At 47.7% G+C, this 27,363-nt stretch overlaps 2 protein-coding genes across 8 annotated transcripts in view; one reads left to right on the top strand and one right to left on the bottom strand.

Annotated features, from left to right (window-relative positions):
• The window catches only part of LRRC41 (leucine rich repeat containing 41), a 21,252-nt gene extending 18,066 nt beyond the window's left edge, over positions 1–3,186 (top strand). For 3 of the 4 annotated variants that reach the window (XM_058552306.1, XM_058552309.1, XM_058552308.1), the window contains exons 5-10: positions 43–303; positions 1,050–1,214; positions 1,305–1,403; positions 1,985–2,107; positions 2,318–2,393; positions 2,484–3,186. In XM_058552306.1, the coding sequence (XP_058408289.1) occupies positions 43–303; positions 1,050–1,214; positions 1,305–1,403; positions 1,985–2,107; positions 2,318–2,393; positions 2,484–2,703 (944 nt within the window). In that variant the 3' untranslated portion in view covers positions 2,704–3,186. The remainder of the gene's footprint in view (positions 1–42; positions 304–1,049; positions 1,215–1,304; positions 1,404–1,984; positions 2,108–2,317; positions 2,394–2,483) is intronic. The other variant, XM_058552307.1, reaches the window with a different exon arrangement.
• On the bottom strand, positions 3,109–27,363 carry RAD54L (RAD54 like). 4 transcript variants are annotated; one of them, XM_058552311.1, is made up of 19 exons: positions 27,092–27,363; positions 26,745–26,856; positions 26,552–26,638; positions 24,317–24,436; positions 19,154–19,214; positions 18,284–18,419; positions 17,760–17,829; positions 17,355–17,643; positions 16,997–17,121; positions 11,804–11,954; positions 9,011–9,137; positions 7,880–7,954; positions 7,646–7,776; positions 6,999–7,109; positions 6,716–6,839; positions 6,272–6,350; positions 5,769–5,948; positions 3,608–3,771; positions 3,109–3,511 (listed from the first exon to the last, which is right to left on the bottom strand). In XM_058552311.1, exons 2-19 carry the CDS (start codon positions 26,745–26,747, stop codon positions 3,301–3,303), a joined length of 2,244 nt encoding a protein of 747 aa, XP_058408294.1. In that variant the 5' UTR covers positions 26,748–26,856; positions 27,092–27,363; the 3' UTR covers positions 3,109–3,300. The 4 variants fall into 4 exon arrangements, with proteins under 4 accessions (XP_058408294.1, XP_058408295.1, XP_058408296.1 ...); XM_058552312.1 differs by having other exon boundaries at positions 26,745–26,830; XM_058552313.1 differs by having other exon boundaries at positions 26,745–26,809.

The following is a 27,363-nucleotide window of genomic DNA, read 5'->3' as shown; positions in this document are numbered from 1 at the left end:
TGACACTCCCACATGACTGACCTAATCTCTTTCCTGCCATAGGCCTGGGCTCTAACATCTTCCGCCTGCTGGACAGCCTGCGGGCCCTGTCAGCCCAGGCTGGATGCCGCCTCCGCGCCCTGCATCTCAGTGACCTGTTCTCACCACTGCCCATCCTGGAGTTGACACGTGCCATTGTGCGAGCCCTACCCCTGCTGCGGGTCCTCTCTATTCGTGTCGACCACCCCAGCCAGAGGGACAACCCTGCTGTGCCAGGGAATGCAGGGCCTCCTAGCCACATAATTGGGGATGAGGAGATACCAGGTAAAGCACTGTGTGTGCATGTGTGTGTCTCCACACAAATGTGCAGGTACATTTGTGTGGGGAAGGCGTGAAGACCTCTAATCCAGGCCTGCCACCACTCATTCCTGTCTTATCTGGAATCTGTTCCCTCTTTAGAGTCTACTGTTCTTAAAGATAACCATGGGTTGGACAGGGCCCAGACCACAGCCCAGTAGGGAGTGACCATGGCAGATCAGTCTCCAGAGAAGGGGTCTGAACCAAGAACAGAACTGTTAGACTAGATTGGGTCTCCCTGCTGTATGTTCCCTTAGTTTCTATTACATCTCCTATCCCACCACTCTGCATACTCTATTATATTTGCTTGTGTCTGAGTAGTCTAACCTTCTGGACTAAGAGCTCCATAAAGGCAAGGACTAAATCTCCTATTTAGGGGCCAACCCCGTGGCTTAGCAGTTAAGTGCGCACGCTCTGCTGCTGGCGGCCCAGGGTTCAGATCTCCTGCTATGCTGGGGCCGCGTCCCGCGTATAGCAGCTGGAAGGATGTGCATCTATGACATACAACTATCTATTGGGGCTTTGGGGGGGGAGGAACCTCCTATTTAGTGCCCTGTTCCCACAACCTAGCATAGTGCCTAGCATACAGTCGGCATTCAAAGACAAGCAGATGAATAAGTGATTTTTTAGTGAATCCCTTAAGGACAGGATGAGAACTGCAATGGGAGTGAAGTAGATGGCCAGCTGGAATCTTCTCTCCCTACCATATCCAGAAAACTGCCTGGAACAGTTGGAGATGGGATTTCCACGAGGAGCCCAGCCAGCCCCACTGCTCTGCTCTGTACTGAAGGCCTCAGGTTCTCTGCAGCAGCTGTCCCTGGATAGCGCCACCTTTGCCTCTCCCCAGGATTTTGGGCTTGTGTTGCAGACACTCAAAGGTAGGACCCAGCTAGAATGGTAAAGGGAGGGGAAGACCTTGTATTGTTCTCTGGGAAAACTAAGGCCACATGGCGTCTTCCTCCATCCAGAGTACAACCTAGTCCTGAAGAGGCTGAGCTTCCATGACATGAATCTGGCTGACTGTCAGAGCGAGGTGCTCTTTTTGCTACAGAATCTGACTCTTCAAGGTAAGTTCTTCATCCAGAACTTGAGGCATTCCTGGGTCCTCATTGTGGCTCTGCCACCGTCTCACTGAGTGAGCAAGCCACCGTTATTTTCTTGGCCTTATGTCCTCAACTATAAAATGGTTATAGAACCTGCATGACCTTCCTTCTAAAGGGTCCTAAACTCAACTCCTCCTATACTGAACATGGGAAATTACTCACTTTTAGAGTGCCTCACCTAAAAGTTTCTTACCTTACAGTGGCTGACAGAAATGATGGTGGTGGGGAGGGATAAATGTGCTGCCAGGTTCCCCTCATAGACTGGTCTCTAATACCCACCCCTATGTAAAGGGAAGTCAGTGGATAGAGGGAAAAGAAAAAGGGAATGGAGAATTGTCCAGGCAGAGAACCTCACTACAGTGAACATTTAGGCTCAATTTCTGGTTTGAATCCTGATTTAGTTCCAGCCTTGCTTGGGGTCTCATACAAATTCTATTTTAGGCCTCTATAAAATGTTCACACCCCTTGCTAAGGCCAGCTGGGGCAGGAGGGGCAGCACCAGTCCTAGGGCAGCCGTCAGAATTTATTCTAATTTCTCTTGACAGAGATTACCTTCTCCTTCTGCCGTCTGTTTGAGAAGCGCCCAGCCCAATTTCTGCCTGAGATGGTTGCTGCTATGAAGGGCAACTCCACACTGAAGGGCCTCCGGCTGCCAGGGAACCGCCTGGGTGGGGGCAGGGCCCTGGGGAGGGAAAGGGGAAAGGAGCCAGTCCCTTGACCCAGAAACTCAGTGGGTGAAGGCATAGGTCTTTCTACTGCGAACATGGGAGTTGGAATATAGTTGTGTGCTGGGGCTTTTCCCCAGCCAGAATTGGGTTGGGATACCTTGTTCTCTGTTCTTAGGTAGAGGTGACAGGCATTTCTCCCCTTCTCCCCAGGGAATGCTGGCCTGCTGGCCCTCGCAGATGTTTTCTCAGAGGATTCATCTTCCTCTCTGTGTCAGCTAGACATCAGGTACATGCGGGGGGTGGGGGACAAGGGATGGAGCTGCAGGGATATAGACCAGGGATTATCTGGGTATCTAATCCATCTCACCCCTACCAGTTCCAACTGCATCAAGCCAGATGGGCTTCTGGAGTTCGCCAAGCGGCTGGAGCGCTGGGGCCGTGGAGCCTTTGGTCACCTGCGCCTCTTCCAGAACTGGCTAGACCAGGATGCAGTCACAGCCAGAGAAGCCATCCGGCGGCTCCGGGCCACCTGCCACGTGGTTAGCGACTCGTGGGACTCATCCCAGGCCTTCGCAGATTATGTCAGCACCATGTGATGGGGCCCATGCCTCACAGGCCCATGCTCAGTACCATCAGCTTGCAGGGGCTGAGGCATGGGCTGCCCAGAACTCCCAGCCACCAATTCTGTCTTTCTCTTTCTGCCACCTTTTTTCCTCTTTTTTCCTTCTTCCCTTGCACTGAGGTCCTGGAGGCCTGGATGGAGCCCAGCAAAGGCATTCCCACAACTGGGTTTAGAGCCTTTGGGCCCCTTACTCAGTACCCTGGGAATCCTGGGCCAAGAGGTTACAGTGGTCATCAGTCACTGAGGACAGCCCCCCTCTCCCTGCCCTGGGGTTCCTGCTTTCCTTCCTAGGCAGGTACCCAGGCTTTGGAGAACTATAGGAGTGCCCATTACCAGGCCTCTTCTCTGCTGGGCTTACCATGCTGCTCCCAGACCTCAGTCCCTTTCATACCTTTATTCCTTTCTTTTTTTTAACCAAAAAAGTTTTTCTTATAAAATAAATTTTGGGCAAACATCATGCAGCCCTTCTTGGTGATTTTTCTCCCAGAAAACAAAATTGAGCAGGGTCCTATGGGACAGGGAGCCCCTTTTCCCTGTCTCCTGTAACAGCTACACCCAGACCAGCTGGTTATTAGCAGAGGCCCCGCTGCTCCTCATGGGAACGCTGGTGGAAGACAAAGGTAATGGCAGTGGAGGCAGCATCCCAGGCAGCCTGGAGTACCTCATCCCTGAGCCCCCGCTTATCAGTGCTATGGTTCCATTGAGCCAGGTCTGATGTGCAGTCAGAACCATCGGAGGGTGGCCAGACCTGGTGGCTGTTGACACAACGGCGGCAGCGTAACCTGGTGGCAGAAGACAGAGCTATGGTCACTATAGATCCCATCTTCATGCTGTGCAGGGAGTCCAGGGATAATGGCCAGTAAGGGCACTCCACCCACCTGTCATGTGTGTCACTGAGGCTAGCCTCATCCAGGGTAAACAGCTCCTTCAACTCGCCCAGAGAGAAATGGCGCTCCACATCCTGCTCCTCATCTACCACACAGCTGCTCAGTGCCTTCTTGTGGCTCTGACGCTGAAAGATCTTCTCCTCAATGGTTCCTGCCTGTGGGGCCCGGGGGAGGAGGGGCAGAGGCAGGGATGCAGGGCTGACTCATCCCTATACACAGAGGGCAGGAAACCCCAGGGGTTGAAACTATAGGCACCCAAGAGAAGGCGAGATGAATGAATAGTAAAGAGTCCTGCAGCACTATCTCTGCTCAGCTGAACCCATTTTCCCAGTTTATCTCTTGGGAATACGACTTGTGTATGTCTGCCCACCCAGGGTATTTTCTGTACCAATGGAGGGTTTCAGGGCCTGGGTAAATCCCTTCAGGGTGAGCTGAGGTTTGTCTGCAACAGCTTCACCAGACCTCTATACCAAGCCAGAGTCTCACTCACTCAATATCATTTGGGTATCCTATCCAGGCCCTTTGCTAACGCTAGGATACAAAGAAGAATCAAATATGATCCCTCTTCTTGAACTCATAGACTAGTGGGAGAGACAGATGTGTAAACTCATTGGTACAATGATAGAAATATGTATAGGATATATATACAGGGGCCCACAAAAGGGATGGTAAAGTGGAAAAGCGTTGAAATGCTTGAAAGTAAAGATTATCCTTGGGGCAGGCCCGGTGGCGCAAGCAGTTAAGTGCGCGCGCTCCACTGTGGCAGCCCAGGGTTTGCAGGTTCGGATCCCGGGCACGCGCTGACGCACTGCTTGTCAAGCCATGCTGTGGCGGCGTCCCATATAAAGTGGAGGAAGATGGGCACGGATGTTAGCCCAGGGCCAGTCTTCCTCAGCAAAAGGGGAGGAGGATTGGCAGATGTTAGCTCAGGGCTGATCTCCTCACCAAAAAAAAAAAAAAAAAAAAAAAAAAAAAAAGATTATCCTTAAGCTGAATCTTGAAAAATGAATAGATGGTTTACAAGGGAAGAGAGAAGGGAAGGCGTTCCCAGCATAAGAACAAAGGAATAAGCCTGGCCTACTGGAGGACTGTGAGGAGTTCAGCCTGTCTAGAGGATGGTGGGAGTGTAGTAACAGCTGGGACTGAGTAAGTCAGCAGAGGCTATATTGGAGAATCTTGGATGCCAGAATACAGAGCTTGACCTTGTTCTGGAAGTGATGAAAAGCAAAATCAGAATTTTTGGAAAGTTCTTTCTGGAAGCAGTATGGGAAGAATGGGTTAGGGTAAGACCAAAGGTAAAGAATTAGGAAGCTACTGCAATATCTAAGTGAGAGATGACTATGACCTTAGCATGGGAAGGAGAGGAAGGTTAGATTAAGGAAATTTCATGAAGGTAAAATCAAATGGTAATTGGAATCTGGTTGTTAGGAGACAGAGAATGGTCCAGGAGGATGATGCCCAGATTTGGGTTGGGTAGATAATGGAGCCATTAGATGACAAAATTCAGAAGGGAAATGAGTTTAGTCATGATGCATCTAAAGTGCTCATGAGACAGTCAAGTGGAAATGAAGAGTAAGTGATGGAAATCTGGGTCTAGAACTCAGGTAAGAGATCTGGGCTAAAAATTTAGTTAGAGAATTGTCAATATAGTGAGTATATGTATATGTAATCACAGACTAGAAAAACCAGAGTGGCGTTTCCAAAGAGAAAACAATTTTAAGAATAGTGGTCAACAGTGTCATATACACAGAGGAAAAATCAAGAGTCTCTTGTTTTAGCAATTAGAAAGCCAATAGTACATTCAAAAGCAGGTTTGGTGGCATAAGTGGTCTGATGAGTGAGTAGAAGATGAGTAGGTGAAGTAATCTGTAAGCTTTGGAAAAATCTGACGGTGAATGAATGGAAAGTAACCCAAGGTAGTGGCTAGAATACGACAAAGGGTTGAGAAATTGTTTTGTTTTTAAGGTGAGAGCTACTTGAGCATGTTTATAAACTTCAGGGGAATAAAAGAGAAATCTATCAACTAAGAAAGGAAAGGATGGGAAGTGGTCTAGAGCAGAAGTGGAATGATGAGCCTCAGAGAGGAAGGAAATGAACCCAAGATGGTCCTGAAGGTCTTGTTCCCTACTTTGACCACCATCATCATCCTTACAGACAGCAGGCGATAGATATAGCAGGTCTTCTTTTGACCGTCACGCCAGACTCGGGCCATGGCTTGTTCATCATTGGCTGGGTTCCAGTCAGGGTCAAACATGACCAGTCGGTTAGCCCCAATGAGATTAAGGCCACAGCCTCCAGCTTTGCTGCTCAGCATGAAGACAAAGTCGGGGCTCTAGAAAGAGAGGAAGCAGGAGAAAAAGAACCTCTTGCAGCCTGAACTGGAATCCTACTCAGCCCAGCTGACTGTTGTCTCTCATACATCTGTACTCTTATGCTCAGACCAATTGTGAGGACCACCAGTTTGTCTGCCTACCAGCCAATTTCCCAGCCCACGAAGTCAGTTCCCAGCCCAGCCATCACCAACCAGCCTAACCCTACCACACCCACCAGAAAAAAAATCAAGGGAGTCCCTAAAGCAGAGCCCCCTTATAGCCTCCCTATCAACCCTTAATTCTGTTGTTACTGCATTGGTGGTGTTGGGGCAAGGGCATTTACCAATGGATTGTTGAAGCGCTCCACAACCTTGGCTCGCTTCTTAATGGACATTGTGCCATCCAAGCGGACATACAAATACCTGAAGGGGAATCCAAAGATCAAAATCCAAGAAAGAAGCAGAACCCCTTGGAGCCAGAGCTACTGAAGGGACTGAACCAACCATGCTTGAGGCTGTTAATGCACAGCCTGAGGCCCTAAACTCCCAAAGGGAGGGGCAGGGAGCTAGGGGCCAGGACTCTGTCCTGTGGGAGTTCCTGAAGGGCCAGGGGCTATTCTGCTTGGAGATGGAGCTAGGGTCATTGCAGCAAGAAGTGAATAGACATCTTCTGGGAAGTCCCTTCTGCACCCACATCTTGGCCCACATCCACCAATCAGAACACCTACTCTTTCTACGGGGACAGTAGGGGTGGCACCCTTTGGCAGCCTGGTTAGGCTCTTCCCTACCTTCGGGCCCGGCAGAGCTTCTCAAAGAGGTCCAATGTCTGTGTATAATTGGACACCAGCACTACTTTGTCACTGCCACGGCTTCGGGTCACCGCCAGAATGTAATCAAGGACCAGCATCTTACCTGGGGAAATCAGCAAACATTAGCCCCCAGTGGGCCATCCCGATAGTTTAGGATTCTTACTCTTGATAACCTGCCTTGAGCAAGGATAGGCCTAGCACAAAGAGATAATCTCCCACCCCTCCTCCCAGAGGAGCCCAAAGACTGTAGGAAAGGGCTCACCTGACAGCTGGGGCTCTAGAGCCTTGGAGCTATAACCAGGGGGGAATGTGTCCAAGGCACCTTCAAAGCCATCTTCCTCCTCCACACACTTGTCATAGATTAGAGCTGGGTCTAAAAAAAAAAACACCAAATGCCAGCTACATTGCTTTTGGAAGTTTCCACTTCAATGCTCATTAGAACCCCATCTAGAAGCCTACCCAGAAGACTTTCCTCAGCCCAGACTTGCTTGGTCCAAAATTCCAGCCTGCAGTCAGTACCATCTGGGACCATGAGTGGACAATCTTGTTCACTAGTGTGTTCTCCCAACAAGAAGGGAGCTCTACCAGAGAGGGCAAGGTTTGTTATTTTTCCTCCTGTTCAATATTTTATATGCACATGTGCATGCACATGCACACACACACACACAGTCCTACATACCCCAAGCATCAAGCATGGGCTGGGCAGAGGTTAAGCTAAATTTTCCAAAGTAAAGGGTCTGCTTTACAGTGTACACAATGCAGGGCTCATGTCTTGGGGTGGGCTGGAATCACATGTGGCCTCTATGAGGACTCTGGACGAGTTTTAGTAAAGGTGGCTGGACCACCTGTAGGAGCCTAGCCTTCCTTGCTCGCTCTCACAGAGGACCCCAGGGCACAGACTGAACTCACGATTACATAGCTTCTTTAGCGAGGTGATGGAAGAAAGAGAAGACACACTCATTTTGCCGTCACGCAACTCTTCTGCTGGCTTGGCCTGTCTCAGAAACCTCTTGTATAATTCAGTCTGAAGGGGTGTCAACCTGAAAAAATGGCAGCTGGGTCAGTGGGAAAGGCTGGACCACACTTGTACCCTTTGAGGACACCTTGAGAGCCCACTCCACACCCCTCGGTTGAGTTCAGTACCTACAACAAACCACCTGCTCAATCTTCACAGGAAGATATTTAGAAAGGATATCAGATGTCCTCCGTATCAGGCATCTGGGGAGAACAGGATAAAAAGGTAAGGGGCTGGTAAAACTGCCATGCTAACTACTGGAATACAAGCCACCACCCAGAGGACCAAGACTGACTCTCTTTCCTAGTATCAAATGTCAGAGACCCATTAGCCCTATGGCAAATATATCCAAGTCAAGGTCTCAGTCATGGGAACAGAATCCCTTTCAAACAGTCTAGCTTAGACTAACAACTCTTTCTCTTCCCCTTCAAAAGTTTAGCTAGTCTTCAAGAGAAGGTCGAGGTTTCCCATTGAGCCTGGTGCTCTGACAGGGAAAGCAAGCTGCAAACCACTTAGTCCTTAGGGGAGTTTCTGCTTGCATTTGCCCAAATGCCTGCTGCCACATGGCCCAAGGCTCAATGAAATTAAGCCCATACCTCCTGGCAGACTAGGAAGGACAGGGGATCAGGCACCTCAGAAGCAGCTCCTAGGAACACACTCACTCTCCTTCCTGCCATCTAAAATTAGGAGGGAGAGGCAGTTGGGAAGGACAGGACTCTTTAGGATGTAAGCCATCAAGTGTATATACCTACAACAGAGGAGTGCAGAATGTACCTGCCCCCTGGGCTATGTGGCCCCCTTGGAGAAAGCTCTCTCAGCCGGGGAGCCACACTCATCCTTCAGATCTACTCCTACCTGTCACAGAAGACTATGGGGCCTGGGAAGGGAAGCCTGGTGCTTTAGGTCTGAGACTGATTGACAGGAAGCTTCTGAAGTACTAACAATGCTCCAAGGGATATTTTGCTCAGGAAGTCCGGCAGCATCAGAAAAGAGCTTCCTTGGCAGGTTGCTAGGCAGCCCAAAACCAGACCATAGGGCCCAAGACAGGAAGAAAGCAGGGACTTGGCATGCAAGACCCTTTCATAGCCCTGGCTATGGTCAGGGCACAAATCTCACTCCCTTCCTAGAATCATAGCCCTCATAGGCCAAGGCCCTAAAAGACTGGCCTTGGATGGCTTAGGAGGCAATTCTGATGACCTCACTTGGGGAGACCCAAAGAGAGGTGCTGCTGTCTAGCCCAGCCCCCACCCCGCCATTACCTATTCACAATGCTGGTAAGCTCCCGAAGTCGCTCCTCTCCTAGCTGTCTGTCTGCCTCACTGGCAGCTGCATCTCGACCCTTCAAAATTGGCAACTCAAAATGCTTTTTGAACTCGTGGGCACTTCCTAAGCACAAGAGAGAAGGAGAAATCAAAGCACTAAAGAATGTGGGAAAGCAATGATTTTCTCACTGCCAGTAATGGCAAACTACTTTGTTACAGACCAATCCTCCTGCCAAGAACAACAAAACTGAACAAGTTACAGGCAATTTCTGTTTGAATAGCCCAGAGAGCTACCAAAGCAGTGAAGACTTGAATGGCCAAATATTGAGATAGTAGATTAAAACCCAAAATATATAACTAATTACATTAAATATAAATGGATCAAATAATCCAATTAAAAGGCAGCTGAATTGTCAGAGTGGATTTTTTTTAATGCCCACCTATATGCCGCTTATAAAAGATGAAGTAGCATGTATCAGTACTACAATGAAGTACTGATACATGCTACAATGTGGATGACCCTTGAAAACTAAAGAAGCCAAACACAAAATGTCACATACTGTATGACTGCATTTATATGAAATACCCAGAACTGGCAAATCCATAGAAACAGAAAGCAGACTGGTGGTTACCAAACATTAGGGGTAAGGGGGAATAGGGAGTGACTGCTTAATGGGTATAGGGTTTTCTCTTGGCCAGGAATAAAAAAGGTCAGATATCTCACAAAAGAGGATCTCCAAATGGCCCGTGAGCCTATTAAAAGGTGTTCAACTTTATTCAACATTAGATAAATGCAATGAGATATCACTAAATGCCAGAATGAGTAAAATAAAAAATTCTTTTAAAAAAGATAAATATTGGTGATGATATAGAGCAGAGTCAGCGAACTACAGCCGTGGGCCAGCCACCAGTTTCTGTGAATAAAGTTTTATTAGAACACAGCCATGCCCCTTCATTTACATATTATTTATGGCTACTTTCATGCTACAATAGCAGAGCTGAGTAGTGTGACAGAGACTATGGCCTGCAAGCCTAAAATGCTCTCTAGGTCTTTAAGAAAAAATTTGCTAGGGGGCCAGCCCCATGGCTGAGCGGTTCAAGTTCAGCATGCTCTGCTTCTGGGGCCCGGGTTCAGATCTGGGGTGCAGGGCTACTCCACTCATCAGCCATGGTGTGGATGTATCCCACATACAAAGTAAAGGAGGAAGACTGGAAGGGATGTTAGCTCAGGGCTAGTCTTCCTCAACAAAAAAAAAAAAAAAAAAAAAAGGAAGATTCCCAGCACATGTCAGCTCAGGGAAAGTCTTCCTCACGAAAAAACAAAGAAAAAATTTGCTGACCTCGGATGTAGAGACACAGAATTCTCATGCGCTGCTGGTACAATCACTTTGGAAAACTAGAGTATCTACTAGAGCTGAACACATGCGTAACTTATGACTCAGCAATTCTACTCCCGGACAGAGAAATGCATACTTAACCAAGAGAAATGCATACTATGCTCATGTAAAGACATGTACAAGAATATTCACAGCATCATTATTCAAAAGAATAAAAAACCAGAAACAACTCAATTGTCTATCAACAGCAGAATAAATAAATTCTGGTAGATTCATAAATGTAAATGGAATAGTATAAAAAATGAAAATGAACAAACTAGTGCTACATGCAACATGGATGAATCTCATAAATATAACATTGAACAAAAGAAACCAGATGCAAAGGAATACATTCCATTCATATAAAGTTCAAAAATAGGCAAAAACCAATCTTGAGTGTCAGGAGAGTGTTTACTTCTGGGGAAAAAGGAGAGTAGTAATTAAAAGGGGATGCTGCTGAGATGGGGGCAGCAATTGATCTGGTGGTGGCTACCCAAATGCATTCATTTTGTGAAAATCTTGCTGCTCAGCTGGTTCTCTGGCTAAAGTAATTTCCTGAGTACTGGCAAGTTGGGGTGGCACTAACAAACCCTTCCACAGATATTTACATGCAAGAGCTGCCCAAACTGTGGCTGCCAGGGGCTCAAGGGAGTGGGAAATGGGGAGTTATTGTTTTGTTTTATTTGGGGGGAGGAAGATCAGCCCTGAGCTAACATCCAATGCCAATCTTTCTTTTTTTTGCTGAGGAAGATTAGCCCTGAACTAACATCTGTGCCCATCTTCCTCTACTTTATATGGGACGCTGCCACAGCATGGCTTGACAAGCAGTGCGTCAGTGCGCACCCGGGATCCGAACCTGTGAACCCTGGGCTGCCACAGCGGAGCGCGCACACTTAACCACTTGCGCCACTGGGTGGCCCCAGGAATTATTGTTTAAAGGGTAGAGTTTCAGTTTTGCAAGATGAACAAAGTTCTGGAGATGGAGAGTGGTGATGGCTGCATAGCAAGGTAAACATACTTAATGACACTGAATTATACATTAAAAAATAGTTAAAAAAAAAAACAAACAGAAAACCGCCCAAGACAGAGTCTGGTCTGAGGCCAGAGCTCTTGTGGGGCAGCTAGGATGTAACGAGAAAAATCCCTGGGGGTAATGTTTCCATCTCCAGCTCATAGTGACACCATGCCCTGCAGAGCCCCTGCCACCTCTGCAGTGGCAAAATAGCCCGAGTAGGCCTTGCTGAGTTGCTCAGCAGAGCCAAGGTCACCCAATGGCTTTGCTACTCCCTGACAAGAGAAGTCTTCCTACAAGAGTGCCTAGTGGCCCACTAGCCTTCTCTCCTCACCTAGAGTTACATTTCCAAGGCCAAGGCAAGGCTCCTCTCCAATGTAGCAAATAAGGCTGGATTCTTACCCAGGATGCCTGAATTAACAAAATGCACCAAGCTGAAATACTCAAGGAGATCATTCTGGATGGGGGTCCCAGAGATGAGCACTCGTCGGCTGGTGTTCAAGCTGTCCAGGGCCTGGTAAGTTTGATTCTCAGAGTTCTTGAGCCTGTGTCCCTGCAAGGAAATTAATTCTCACTTAGGCTTGGGCACAATGTGACATCCCTAATGGTAGCAGTCTTATGTATACAGGAAAAGAGGAATCATAAACATTACAGGCCCTTGGGCCTTGGGAACTGGGCAGGGGGCATCGAGAGTAAGAGTGTACCCACATGCTTGGGGAGAAATGTCAGGCTCAAGAGACAGACCTTCAGTTTCCAGACCAGTGCTACATCCATAAAGCAAAGATTGTTTCCTCCTCTCATCACCCCTGCCCCAACCTCCAGAGTCTTAGCAGCCTGCCTATCCTCAGAGATCCTGCGGCCATGTTAAGAGACCTGTGTTTTCAGGGACTCCTCCCCACCCCACCAGCCCAACCAACTCAGAATCTCCTGAGCCAGATGCCTTCTGTATTAGTCTCAGGCCATGTCTGGGCTGTCAGTGCTAAAGGGACTTGGCCCAGGCTCCTCCTTCCCTCTTCCCACAGAATCCACACAGCTCATACATCTAAACAAAGAGTCCCTCTGCCTCCTTTTGCATCATTTCCCCAATCCCTACTCTCCCTGTTACCCATCCCCCGTACACACCTCCATTACTTCTCTCTTTTAAGTCTTTTTCAAGAAAATAGTAAAGGACCCTATCAGCTTCCCTCTTTCCCCACATGGGCAAGATCAGGCCTGTGATCTATCTCCGGCTCCTATTTAGCCCCTCACTGGGCAAGGCATACAAAACACAACCACAAGTGAAAGAATGAACAAATAAGTCAGCCCTGCACAATACAATTAAACACAGACCCCTCCACTGACTCTCCTATCTATCGGATCAAGTCCAAGCTCACTAGCTTAGCATTTCTCAATAAGGCCCCAGCGAACTTCTCTGACCCTCTCCACAGCTTGTCATAGTCCAGGAAGCCGTAACTCCTCACCACTCCTAACACTGCATTTCCTAGGTCTCTTCACCCATGCCACTGCTCTGCTCAGAATTCCCTTCCACAGGCAAATTCATCCAATGTCATCTCCTACGCAAAGCCTTCCTCAAGGACCCCAGGCTGGTGGTCTCTCTCACCTCTGTGCTCCTATGGCACTCTGTACATAATAGCTATTTACTGAATCCTTTTAATGTGCCAGGCACTGTACTAAGCCCTTTACCTATATTCTCTTCTATAATCCAGATAACAATCAGATGAGCGGAAATTATAACACCAATTTTAGAGAAACTGAGGTTCAGAGAGGTGAACAGTTATCCAAAATCAAGCTGGTAGGGCCGGCCCCGTGGCTTAGCCATTAGGTGCACGCGCTCTGCTGCTGGCAGCCCGGGTTTGGATCCCGGGTGCACACTGATGCGCCGCTTGTCCGGCCATGCTGAGGCCGTATCCCACATACAGCAACTAGAAGGATGTGCAGCTATGACATACAACTATCTACTGGGGCTTTGGGGGAAAAAAATAAATAAATAAAATTATACGAAATCAAGCTGGTAGAAGGTAGCAGAACTTGGATTTGAACTCAGGTCTGTATGATTCCAAAGTCTGGGCACTGTGCTACTCTGCCTCTCATCTACCGCTCTGTAGACTAGAGTACTAATCACTCTCTACTATACTTTCTCTCCTCACCTGGGCAGGAACTTCTTTTCTTAAGGCAGAGACCATGTCAGATGTGCCTTTATAACTTCAGTGCATAGGACAGAGCCCCACAGAGAGCACTGTTCAGTGAATGCTTGCTGAATGAAAAAATGAATGAATAACCAACATTGCTATTAAAAAATTAGACATAGAATTTTAAATTTTAAAAAATGACTGGATGTTGTACACCTAAAACTAACACAGTGTTGTGTCAATTATCTTCAATTAAAAAAAAATTTTTAAGACATCCAAAAAAAAAAAAAATTAAATTGAATTAAAAATGACTGGAGGCTCCAAGCACTAGCCCTGAAACAGAAGGCAGAGACTTTTGAGCTGAAGAGGAAAATGAAACGTGAAACTTATGAAGCAATTACCCAAAAGGCCCTAAGAAAACGGGCATCAACACTTGGGTCCCTCTAACTGAAGCTCCCTGAGGGCAGGCATCATAGGATCCTCAGGGCCTGACACATAACAGGCCCTTAATAAATAACCCAGTGAATGAACTGGGCTGGCACACTATCCCTGTGGGTCTCTGTGGAAGAGAAAGCCAACCCCAGCTCCCTATGGGACCTCCCTGGCTCCAGACCCAGCTCCTGCCACCATCACCCATGAAATTAAAACCCAAACTCTGGCATGTCAGCAAATTAAACATTTGGCCCGATGAAGAGTGGTCAAAGCTCTTATTTATAAGCTGCTGCTGAATTTCGGTTCTAGCAGAGTTCTCAATTTATCCTTTTCTTCTTTTTTTTTTTTTTTTTTTGCTGAGGAAGATTCGCCCTGAGCTAACATCTGTGCCAATCTTCCTCTATTTTGTATGGAGGTTGCCACCGCAGCATGGCTGACAAGTGGTGTAGGCCCACGCCCAGGATATGAACCCGTGAACCCAGGCCACCGAACCAGAGCATGCCGAACTCAACCACTAGGCCATGGGGCCAGCCCCACAATTTATTCTTTTTAAAAACAAAAAATGATACCAAGATTAAACACCACCACTTCTCTCTCTGAAACATGAGTCCTATGAGTAGCATTTTTGTTTTTTTATGCATTTCCCCAGCATCTTTCAGCTGACTTGTTTTGGGGTCTAGCACTTGTAAAGGAACATACATGGGTCTGGATGAGGCACACAAGGATAGTCCTTCCATACCTAAGCCAAGCTTCTTCCCACACCAAGCTTTGGGTTATATCCAAGGCAGTAAGAGATAGGAAAGAGAGGCAGGACTTGAAACCTCAGACCTGAATTCAAGTCCCAGTTCACTATGTACTCACTGGGTAGACCTGAGCAAGTCACTGCACTTCCCTGAGCTGGTGTCCTAATCTCCAAAACTGAGATGACGATGATGTCAATCCCTTCCCTATTCGTACATGTTACAAAAGGCTTCCATATATCCTCTCTTGATCCGGATCACGTCCTTTTCAGGTAGACCCTGTGCCATCTACCCTCTAGACAAGGAAACTGAGTCTCACAGCAGACTCATCTGCACAATCATGCTTACAAGTAGCAAAGCCAGGGCTGATCCCAAGCCTTTTGACTTGCCCTGCCTAACTCAGATTACTGTGAGGATCAAGGATTTTGTACAGAGTTATTATGCATAACTGTGTGTTCCAGAGAGAACCATCAGCTGGGAGGAAGCGCTATGGGTTCGGGGAACATGAAAGCCTGGGGTGGCAACTTCCCTTTCCAGGGTCTGAACAGGACAAACTCTCTCCTCTTAGAGTAGGTTATCTTTCAGAGTTTTGGCTTCCTCAGGTCTCTGATAACTGACAAACTGCCGACAAATAAAAGGTAGATGAGTAGAAGGGAGGGTCAGGCGGCTGCAGTGTGGCAAGAAACAGCCTTGCCCCTTGTGCCCTGCAGAGTCAGTTCAGGAAACAGGACAGAGTGAGGAAGAAAAGGAATGCTACAGAGCAGAAGAAAATTTAGATGTCCCTCAGTCCTCAAGGGCTTGACAGCTACAGCCTGCCTTCCTATTCAATGCCCTGGCCTCTGGACCAGGCTCCTGGCACAGTCCCCCTCCATGGTGATAAAGCAAATGCCAGGGCCCTGAGCTGCACAAGGTGGTCACACACATACCCCACCTCAACCTGCTAAATCCCTTACTCCTACCAGAAAGAACAGCCTATCAGGGTATCAGAAGTTGGCAGACATTCCATACAATGACTGATTCTTCTTAAGGACAAATAGCTCACAACTAGCAAGTAAGGCACCCCAAAGTAAGCTTTTCTTCTCTGTCCTCTCCCAAAAGACCCTCAGATACTGGGCTAATCTATAGTCCCCAGAGCACAGTCAAGCCTGTCAATCAGTTGACAGATAGGGCCAAATCTTTCAGCCACCTGGTCTCCACTAGAGCTCCAAGGATGTGCAAAGTGACCTTAACTCTCCCAAGAAGTGCAAACAATGACAGCAGCCTCAGGGTAGGCAAGCTCCCTGGAGTCCTGAAAAATTCTTTACACTAGGAAGCTCCCAGCCACCATCACTCCTTTCTTTTTTTTTTTTATAATTCTATTTATTTATTTTACTTTTCCCCCAAAGGCCCAGAAGATAGTTGTATGTCATAGCTGCACATCCTTCTAGTTGCTGTATGTGGGACGTGGCCTCGGTATGGCTGGAGAAGCGGTGCATCAGTGTGCACCCGGGATCCGCACCTGGGCCACCAGCAGCGGAGCACGCGCACTTAACCGCTAAGCCACGGGGCCGGCCCCACCATCACTCCTTTCTAAGCATTAGTATGTCTACCACCATTCATGCATAGTGCTGGAAAAGGCCTGGAAGTACCTACTGCCATATTTCCCTTAGTCCTAGAGAATCAACACAGATTACTGTAAGGTATATGGATTGTCCACACTGGGCTTTCCTATCTCTGTGCTTCTGATCATGAGTCCCCCCCAACCCAGAATAAAAACCAGAGCTGACATTTACCAAAGTCTTATGACTATGATAAGAGCTTTCCCTCAATCACCTCATTTAATCCTCACAATAATCTCACGAGGCAGATATTATCACTCCATTTTACTGACACAAAAACAGAAGCTCAGGTGATTAAGTAACTTGTCCAAGGTCGTATTACCAGTAAGTGGTAGAGCAGGATTTGAATAAAGGTCTCTCTAACCCTAGATCCTGTTCCCCTAAACACTGTACCATGTCTCTCCACCCATCCAAATCTCTCCCACCCTTCAAAGTCCTTCTTCGATCTAGGAATACTGTCTGGAGGCAACAAAATCAATCAGTCCACAGCACCTCACCCACCTCCGAGTTCCAAGCACTGCTTACTCCCTCTTTTGGCAGACTGGTATCTTGGGATCTCCCTCTCAATTGCCTTCTGAGGCAACACGCTGTCCTCAGCATTTCCCAGTGATTGGCACAGCCCTTGGATGGCAGTGCTCAAGTGAGGAGACTTTGACAGACTTTCTCCGACCACATAGACTGCTAAGAGTCAAGTACCTCGTCACATATGACCAGTCCAACACTGCCTTTCTGGAGGACTCCAACATGAAGGCGGAATGTCTCATAGGAAATGATGAGGATGGGAGAAGGCACTCTGGCTCCACGCTGGTTCATGAATCCTTCTACAACAGAAAAGTTGTCAAAGGGACAAATCTTAGAATATCTTAAAGAAAAAACCAGTTTCACAGCTCTTTAATTTAGCCTGGAAATAACTGACTATTTCAACTAGATTCCATGGGAATTCTCTTCTCTTCCACCCCTTCATTGCCCTCAACCCTGGCCATCCGCGAGTATACACATAAGAAAGGAGCAGGTTTTGTGGAAAAGTGCAACCATCTTTGTTAAGCCTCCGTACCCAGCTTTTGGTCTATCTCATCCTTAGAGCCTCCGTCGATGGCCAGAGGTTGGATCCTCCCTCCAAGCCATTTCCCAACTTCATTGTACCAGTTCTTCACTAGGCTGGAGGGCGACACCACCACTGCCTTGTCAATTTCTGGCTTGCACTCTGGACTCTGGCGCAAAAGCGTCCACATCAACGTAATGCACTGCAGTGTCTTGCCCAGTCCCATCTCATCAGCCATGATGCAGCCGTGGCTGCCAGGGATGCGCCGACTGGTGACACACTCCCACAGGAACTTCACTCCCTGGAGAATAACAGCACTTAGCCTACTTTGACATCCACACTGCTGCTGCCACAGAGATGGCAGCCTCCCAAGCTCAGCCCCTTAGCCCATACCTCATTCTCCCCACCCCCATTTACCTCTCTCTGGTGAGGCCGCAAGACCTTACTGAGAATAGGATCAACGACCACATGGACAGGGAGTTTTTCCCTGAGAAAACACAGCAAAGAAAATGGAGCTCAGACATGAGCAAGGGCAAGTCCTGAGAAAGTTGTGTCCTGCTCATCCAGAGGCCACAGAGGCAGTTGACTAAGAAAGGACCTTCTTGGCCTGATAATCAAACCATAGCAAATCCCACTCCAGGAGTTAGAAAATTAGGAGGGGGGATGGGTTCCCTATGCCATCACCTCAACCCTTCTTGCTCCCCTGAGTGAGCCTGGCTGGAAGGGGTAAGGAACCCCCACCAACTGGACGCGACCACACGCTCTTCCCCAGGCACTCTCCTTGCCCACCTACCTACTCTCTGGATGGTGCAGTAGTCAAGGCAGCACTCCGAAAACATATGCCAATCCCAAGGAGAAATCACACCAAAATGCCCTCTGCCCTCTCAGGTATGTGTACTTACAGAGGACCAGAACTGCTCAAGAAATACCAACGCACATACTTGTCAAGCTTCAGCTGGTCATGGGCGCTCAGTGGAGGAGGCTCGTACAGAACCAAGGCACCTTCGTCCAAGGGGTCGTGGAGAGCCCGGCGGACCCCAGCCCTTTTGAGGCCCAATGCTCGAGAGCCCAGAGGACCTAGAAATCAACAATCTGTCACCTGAGCCTCTGTGCTGAGTAGCTCCAGCAGGCGCAGCTCAAACACCTATCCTTTACACAACCTCTCCTAAGCTCCCATATGACCCTCTCTCTCCCAGAACCTCTCCAAGCCCAGTTTGGGCACCTCCACCTGACCATTATCCCAGTCTGGCTCAGACAAGTTTTTCCCATTTTACTTCTCCCGTTCAACTACAAACTTCTAGGGGGCGAGATCTTGTTCATCTCAACTCAAATCAATTCTAGAAAGGTCTGAAACCCTACAGGGGTCTTTCAAGACTGAGAGTTCTTGAGAGCTGGCCTCCTCCCTCCCCAGTCCCAGTTTTAACACAATGCTATGCCCTACACAGGACAGGGGCAAAGTCTGTAGGACCTAGGCTTCCAACAGAGTCAACCTCATAAAGGAGAGGCTACTGAACTCGCCTGGACTGAATGAAGCCTGGGTCCATCAGCCACTCTGGCCCACCAGGAGCTTCCTGAGCTCTGGCACATCCCCACCAAGCAGATGAGGGGCAGTTACTCTTGGCAGCCCTTGCTGAAGCCACCAAACACAGCCTTCATGCAGGCCTCAGGAGGGTCACCCCATACATAGTCACCACTGGATTAACATCTTCAATTCCAAGCTAAGCTTGTATTTACTAAAGCGGAGGTTTTTTATCTATTCAGGCACATTCACACATGACTGATTCAAAAAACAGAATAGCCTCCATTTTTACCTTGATAGTTTGGAATGGGGATTTTGAAAGGCTTTGACAAAATGCTTCGAATAAATGCTTCCTTAAAAGAAGAAGAAACAGGAATTCAGGACTGATTGGAGATGTTATGGGACAATATTTTTACAAATGCAGTCTAAAATGCCTATTTAAGCATCGTAATACATTCAGAGCATTGTATTTTGATTATGTCTCATTCAGATGTAAGTAGAACATAAGATGTGCTCCATATTCGGTTATTAGATTTTGTACAACAGCCTCCATCTTTAAGGCTTTACATAAGATTTTACAAATACCCAGGGACAGCACAGTGCCATTGGAAGTGCTGAGCCTCAGTCAACCAACCAGAAGGCTCAGACTCATTAGCTCATGAAAGACCACACCAGTGAGGACACCTGGCTATTCCCTAGGCTGCAGCACCTTAAAAAGAAAGCACCACAAACTTACCCATCCCCAGTACTAAAAGGGAAATCCAATGTCTGGTTCAACCACTGTCCTATAGGGCTACATCTTCCCAAGCATACCTCACAACTCTTTTTTTGTCATATCAATTCTGTCTACTGCATCTAATTCCCACACCAATTCCTACATCAGCCTCCTTGGGAATTAAACAGCCCTTCAAAGAGTAATGGTAGCAACAGGAGCAGTAGTATTAGTAAAATAAAATTAACAAAGGCAAAAATGACAACAATAATGATGGCTAACAATGTACGCGAGATGCAGTGCTAAGCCCCTTGCATTCACATTATCATTTAATCCTTACTGACAGACCTGTGAGGTCCATGTATTACTGGTATCCCCATTTTACAGATGAGCAAATTGAGGCTTAGAGTGGTTAAGTCACTTTCCCAAGTCACACAGCCATGACAGATGCAGGACTTTCTTGATTCTAGGGCCCTTTCTTGTAACCAGTGGGCTATATGGCCTCCTAACCCAACCTGTTTGAGTATAGCCACGTGGATCAGCCCAGACTCAGCAGCTTCCTGCCATGGAAAAGCACAAGAGAGAGAACAACATGACAAAGGGGACGTAAGAGAAAGGGCAAGCCTATCACCAAGAAAAATCAAGTGGGACAAAGGTGACAGGAAACAAACACATGTAGGTCCCAGAGAAGGGTGCCCTTGCTGCCTTTACCTCAGGGCTTGCAGGAAGCCTGGAATCAGCACTGGGCTATGGGGCTGGGGTGGGGCAGAGAGGAGGCAGGAGAGTCCATGGCACCAGTTCCTGAGCTAACTGACAACTCCCATCACAGTTTTGGTCTATACACACCTGAGCCCTGTGAAGAATTACAATAGCCTGTGAACCCAAACAAAAAAAGAGCTGGAACCCAAGAGAGCAAAGAGAAAACAAGAGCAGAAACCCTAAAGGTAGTTTTAATGGGAATACATTAGGGAAAAAGAAGTGATGGAAAAAACTCCCCTCTCGCAAAAAGGTAGCTTAATAGAAAAAAAAAGCAAGCCTGTCTTGCCCTGAATTTTTTACCTGTGTATTCTGACCTATTTCTATAAAGATCATTATAAATTTCTAAAAACTCAATGTACTTCAAATAGGAAAAATGTAATGAATACTGGTGATCCATTGGAAGACAGAAAAGGAATGTGGAGAACTGAACTTCATTATCACACTAAACAACATGACAAGGGCAGGGTTGGAGAAAGACCCAACTCTTTATTTGCATATTTCTTTGCAGCTGAATAAAAATTTTTATTGACTATTTTTAGTTACCATGTTATTATAATTATGAATAGCAATGATAATGAGAAAACCATCTATGAAAAATGCTAACAAAAAGTTACCCTTAAGTCAAAGGAGAGGAAAAGGAAGGAGATGGACTCTTCAATTTGGTATCAATTCTGCTTTCAATTCTGAAACTGAAATATTATTTTCAAGATTATCAATATAGAAAGCTAGACTTCAGGCTCTGAATAGCCAAGAATTTATGCTCCAAATTTAACAAGTCTTTCAATAAAACCCAGGAGCCACAGGTTCTGCAGGGAGAACTGTGGGCTTGTGCAACTAGCATAGAATTGCAAGGACCCGGGCCAAAAATGTCTGAGGGCACAACCCAAGAGACTTGCAATAGCCAGCCTTGGGGAATCTGGTCTGATACTACTCACTAGACTCTGACAAAGGCAGGGGAGACAGCCTGCTCTCCCTTTGTTCATTTAGTTTACCACCTTTTCCTTCTGATAGAAGAGGGTGAGTATTCCTCCTCCCCACCAAGGTCAAAACCTCCCTCTTCTACAGAGCTTCACTCTATCAGTTCTGCCTTATCTCTCCTGTATCTCAAACTCTCCCTCTACTAGCTTTCTCAGCAGCATTTACAACATGCTTAACTATCTTAAAAACAAAAATTCTTTTGACCTCTTATCTCCTCCCTTTCCAACTTCTAGAAAGAGTTCTCTGTCTCCCCTTCCTTATCTCCCACACCTCACATCTATCTTCTGCCCCTTTCACTCCTCTGAAATGACTCTGGCCAAGATCACCATTGGCCTACATGACCCTAATTCCAATGGACATGTTTCTATCCTTATCTTATTAGGCAAAGTTGGCCCCTCCTTCTCAAATATTCTCTGCCTTTGACTTCCATGACACCATTCTCCCACTATTCCACTTCTCTGGGACCTCATAAGAAGAGTCCCCTAATGGGCTCTTCTTCCTCTGCTTAACCTCCTCAAAAGTCAGTGTTCCTCAGGGCTCAGTCTTCAGCTTTTCTGACTGTACACCCACCCTGACACTCCAAAATACTTCAGAGGTATCAAATATTATCTCTACGCTAACGACCCCAAAACTATTTCCAGTCCATACCTTCCTCCTAGGCTCCATATCCCCATTTGCAACCACCTCCAATCCCAGCCATCCTACAGGACTTCACACTCATGGTGTCTAAGGCTAACGTCCTCATCTCCAAGGCTGCAGTATGACCTTTGTGGGCCCAAGGCACTTTTGTCTTTTGGACCCCTTCCTTCACCGCTTTCACAGAGGCTCTTCCCTCTATCTAGAACATTTCCCACGTTCTTGACCTGGCTGAACTCTCATATCCTTCAGGACTCAACCTAATCAGCAAATCTCTCAGATTCAGGTCTTCACCAACGTCCAGACCGTGAGCCCCCCTACTGTGTACTCTCAACACACCTGCACTTATGTTATATAGTTACATCAGACAACTTGAATGAATCCTGAATGAAGACAGTCCCAGAGGACTACACACCATTTTTAAAGCTCAAGAAACAAACAATGTATTACTTAGTGAATTATATACATATGGTAAAACTATCACAAAAAGCAAGGGATGATGAACATAATCCAGGATAGCTGTTACCTCTGGGGACAGGAAAAGGGATTATGGCTTTGATAATGTTCTAGTCCTGGATGGTGGGTTTACAGGTGCTTATTTTGTGTTTTATATCTTACATATGTTATATATATGTATTCTTTTGTATTTATCAACTACTACATGAAAATGTCTGCTGAATGCACAAATAACTAACCTTCATTACGGATTCCCATCTTTCCTTCAAAACATCCCTGTAAAGGAAACATACACTCCTGCGTGTCTCCTCTACTCTCAATTCTCTACCACAACACTTCACAACTGACACCAGATATGTGCGTTTTCCACACAGCGTAATTCTTCAACACCACCTGGGAGTTCTACACTCTACCTCAATTCTGACACTATCTACCTGGAGCAAGCATCAGATCCTACAGGTGAAGCATTCTGTCCCACAAGACTGTTTCACCCACTCCCTACTTCAAATGCCAATCCCAAGTGTAGGTTGTTACCTGTACTTCTGACCAACAGGCTATAAGTCAGAGGTTCCCACAACCCCCTCCTCGGGTTCAATGAACTTGCCAGAGTGGCTCACAGAACTCAGGAATACAGTTTACTTACTAGATTACTGGTTTATCACAAAGGATATTAAAGAATATGAATGAATAGCCAGATGAAGAGATACACAGAACGAGGTCTGAAAGGGTCCAGGGCACAAGAGCTTCTGTCCCAAAGGACAGGGTGCACCAGCCTCCCTGCATATGGATGCATTCCTGTTTGCCAACCCAGAAGCTCTCCAAACCCCCGTCCTTTGGGGTTTTTTTATGGAGACTTCATTACAATGATTAAATCATTGGCCAGTGGTGATTGAACCCAACCTCCAGCCTTTCTCCCCTCCCCAGAGGTCAGGGTTCCAACCCTCTAATCATAGGCTTGGTTCCCCTGACAAGCAGCCCCCAAGGTTAGGTGCTTTACAAAGGGCATCTCATTCAAGTAAACTCAGGTGTGGTTGAAAGGGGCTTGTTATGAATAACAAAAGACACCCTTGGTGCTCTTATCACTAAAGAAATTCCAAAGGCACAGAGCTCAAAATCACTGTCCCTCAGAAAGCTTGGTGGTAAAAAGCTTCGGAGCTAGGCAGATCTGACTACTTTGAAACTTTAAGCAAATTAGTTAACCCCTCTGAGACTCAGCTTCCTCATCTTAAAAAATGAGAATTACAGGGGCCGGCCCAGCGGCGTAGCGGTTAAGTTCGCGCAACCGCGCGCCCTGCTGCGGCGGCCGGGGCCCGGATGGCAGGCACGCACGGATGCACCGCTTGTCAAGCCATGCTGTGGCGGCATCCCATATAAAGTAGAGGAAGATGGGCACGGATGTTATCCCAAGACCAGTCCTCCTCAGCAAAAAAAAAAGAGAAGGATTGGCAACAGATGTTAGCTCAGGCCTAATCTTCCTCACAAAAAAAAAAAAAAGAGAGAGAGCGAGAATTACATGAGCTAATGCACAGAACCTGCCCTGGAGATGACTGATTTTACTAGAGGAAACACGTGAAAGCTATAGGACTCTGGTACTCCCTACAGCCATATGCAGAGTCAGACACTGAGCCAGCATGAGGATCCTGGTTCCAACACCCTGCCATGGCCTTCCCTCACCCATACCCTCCTTTCCTCTGGAATCTGAGCCACCTGAGATCTGGTGCCCAAGTACCTATAAACAAGGGGGACTCCAAGTCAGGCACACATCTCTAAGGAAAGAGGCCAGGTCTCAAAGCTTCCCCCGAAGCCTGTCTGCTGGCCACTGTACAGCACTGGCGGAGTCACCAGGGGTTGGAGTGTCCATATGCAAAACAACAGCACACATGCATACATTGGCAGGTGGTAATTCCGACTTACATGTTGACTACTGTCCAGACAGGGTGGCCGATTGGTTAGCTGAGTCAAAGGTTTCCGAAAAGGAGACAGGAAACACTCCTGGGTCTGTGTCTCACTGCTGGATTTCCGTTTCTTAGGAGTCTAGGAGAGAGTATTGAAGGTGAAGTCTGGAAGGCCACAGAGTTCACCACAATGGCAACTAATATTTAAAATGCTTATTGGGCCGGCCCCGTGCCTTAGTGGTTAAGTGCGCGCGCTCGGCTGCTGGCGGCCCGGGTTCAGATCCTGGGCGCGCACCGATGCACCGCTTCTCCGGCCATGCTGAGGCCGCGTCCCATGTACAGCAACTAGAAGGATGTGCAGCTATGACATACAACTATCTACTGGGGCTTTGGGGGGAGAAATAAATAAAGAAATAAAATTTAAAAAAATAAAATAAAATGCTTATTAAGCACCAGGCACAGTTAAACTCTTCACATATATTATCATGTATCATCTTCAAAGTAATACTATGATATAGGTTTATTATCATCCTTATTTAACAGGTGAGAAAACTAGAGCTTAATGAGGTTAAAGAACTTGGGTCTGGCCCGGTGGCATAGAGGTTAAGTTCGCCTGCTCCACTGCAGCAGCCCGGGGATTGCAGGTTCAGATCCCAGGCGCACACCTATGCAGCACTCATCAAGCCATGCTGTGGAGGCATCCCACATACAAAATAGAGGAAGATGGGCACCGATGTTAGCTCAGCGACAACCTTCCTCACCAAAAAAAAAAAAAGAACTTGCCTAATGTGAAAAGGGACACTAGAAGAGGCGAATGATGTGGGCCTGTGAAGGGCAAGTTCACCAGTAGCATGGAGTCATGCTCCCTCCAAATCTACACTCCAAAGACCCCAAGGAATGATTGAGCAACCCTTTGCTTCCCTCCCTGAGTTTCCCAAAGAAGGGACAAGAGTATGCTGCACCCAACTCCTGGGCCACTGAGGTCACTCCCCAGTCAGTCCACACCATGGCAGTGAGGACACCAGCACCAAAAGCATTTTCAGGAGCAACCAGCAGCAGACAGCACCATTTATGACCCAGCTGCACCAAGCGCTGCCCCAAGTTCAAGTCTGAGACCTATGTAAGTGGCACGGGGCAGCCAATGTGCCTTCCTCACAGGTAGAGGAGCCTCCTACACACCAGCGGTGCAACTTACAGAGCAAGTGCTACCAAGCCATCAGGCAAGAACCCACTTGTACCAGCTTGCCAAGCTATTTGAAGCTTCAATGATCCTGTAAGACACACCTGAAACAAACACCAGGCTCCTTCCCCTCTCAACACATGCTTTTACTCATATACTACCCCTGCCCAAAATCACCTTCTAGACCCTCCTTAGCTAATCTCTTCCTCTAAAATTCCATGGCCAAGCCCTTGCTTCTTCTTTTTTTTTTTACCCAAAGTCCCAGTAGATAGTTGTATGTCACAGCTGCACATCCTTCTAGTTGCTGTACGTGGGACGCGGCCTCAGCATGGCCGGAGAAGCAGTGCGTCGGTGCGCGCCCGGAATCCGAACCCGGGCCGCCAGCAGCGGAGCGCGCGCACTTAACCGCTAAGCTATGGGGCCGGCCCCAAGCCCTTGCTTCTTGAACTGCTCTCTCTCTGAAGTACATGCTCCATTGCCCTATTGATTTTGGTTTACATAGGTCCTGCCCACAGCCAGCCCCAGCAAGCCTCCAAGGCAAGGAGCAGAGCACAGGGCCCAGTCCAAAGTCAAACACACTGTACTTGAATATTAGCAGGGACTGGAAGGGCACCACCCCTCCAATCTAGGCCTAAACGAGCTCAGGACCCTAAGGTAGGCCAAGTACACTCTACTAGTCTGTGACATTGGGCAGGGGACAAAGAGCAAAAGAGCAAACTGCTAGTTGCTGCTGGGGAGCCCTTTTTTTGCAAGGGAGACAAAGGGCCCAGACCAACCTGCTCTTTTGCTTTGGAACACCTCTTCTTACCAGAAAAATTGAGGCTATATTAGCTTCTCGAAAGCACCTTGAAGACAAAGATTTTATTGATCTTGTCCAATGCCTGACACATAGTAAGCACCTATGAAAGAGGCGCCAGAAGCCTCTACAGAGACAGAACTACAGACCATATGGAAGAGGCTTCTGGAGGTGACCAGGTTCATTCCATGTAACCCCAGAAACCAAGATCAGGATTCCTTTCGGCTGGAGGCCCTACATGCCCACCTTCCTTATCCTCTTGAGGGCAGAGGACTCACCACTGCCTCAGGCTGCCAGTCTTCATCAGCAAATGGTCTGCCTTCCGGTTTTCTCTTGGCCAGCTGGCTAGGAGCTAAGCTCCTCCTCTGTTAAGGGGAGAACGAAAACTAAGTACCTGCATGGATCCTGCAGCCTGAGCCCATTACAGCAAAACACAAGGATACCCACAGTCTCCCCTAGGCCCACACTTACCATCCTGGGGCCAGGAGCATAAGACCTCAAGTATCCATCAGTTAAAGTTCAAAGGCACCCAGCAGCTGAGAGTGCAGAAGCAGGGCCTGGTAAAGAGCGGGCTGCTGTAATACTGAGAGGATGGGCTAATTAAAGAGGGAGCACGGATGGAGGGAACCCAGGCAGGGGCTACGGTTTGGGCCCAAACTGTAAGAGTGTCGGTCGCCAATTAGCCAAGGCAGGAGAGCAGGCCAAAGAGGAAATGTCCAAGCAGAGAAGAGTAGATAGACGTCTGGGGTGGGGGCAGGAGACAGGTGGGGTCGGGATAATGGTCCCAGGTGGACGTGAATGGGGGTGGGGAGAGATACCTGAGGGGAGGGAGGTAACTGCAGGCCAGGAGAGAGAGAGAGAGAGGCTGGAGTGAAAATCCGAGGCCTGGGGAGGGTGAGGCGCCCGAGTCCGGAGAAGGAGGATTTCCCAGTCTGGAGCGCGGATGGCAGGTCCAGACTGAGGGAGGCAGGGCAGGGATCTAGGCAGGACACGTAAAAGACCCGCGCTTGGGAGGGGAATCCCAGGCGGGGCTGGAAAGAGCGGCAGAGATCACTCCCGCGGGCTTAACCTTCCTCTTCCCAAGGCGCGC

Source organism: Diceros bicornis, chromosome 13, assembly GCF_020826845.1.
Source record: "Diceros bicornis minor isolate mBicDic1 chromosome 13, mDicBic1.mat.cur, whole genome shotgun sequence".
NCBI lineage: Eukaryota > Metazoa > Chordata > Mammalia > Perissodactyla > Rhinocerotidae > Diceros > Diceros bicornis.
This window is presented reverse-complemented; position numbering and strand designations above follow the sequence as displayed.

Coding starts and splice junctions, on each gene's coding strand:
- RAD54L (XM_058552311.1), bottom strand. Junction 17,644..17,759: donor TGCGGCCTCACCAGAGAGAG/GTAAATGGGGGT, acceptor GTTATTCTCCAG/GGAGTGAAGTTCCTGTGGGA. Junction 7,110..7,645: donor GCTAAAGAAGCTATGTAATC/GTGAGTTCAGTC, acceptor TTTTTTTTTTAG/ACCCAGCTCTAATCTATGAC.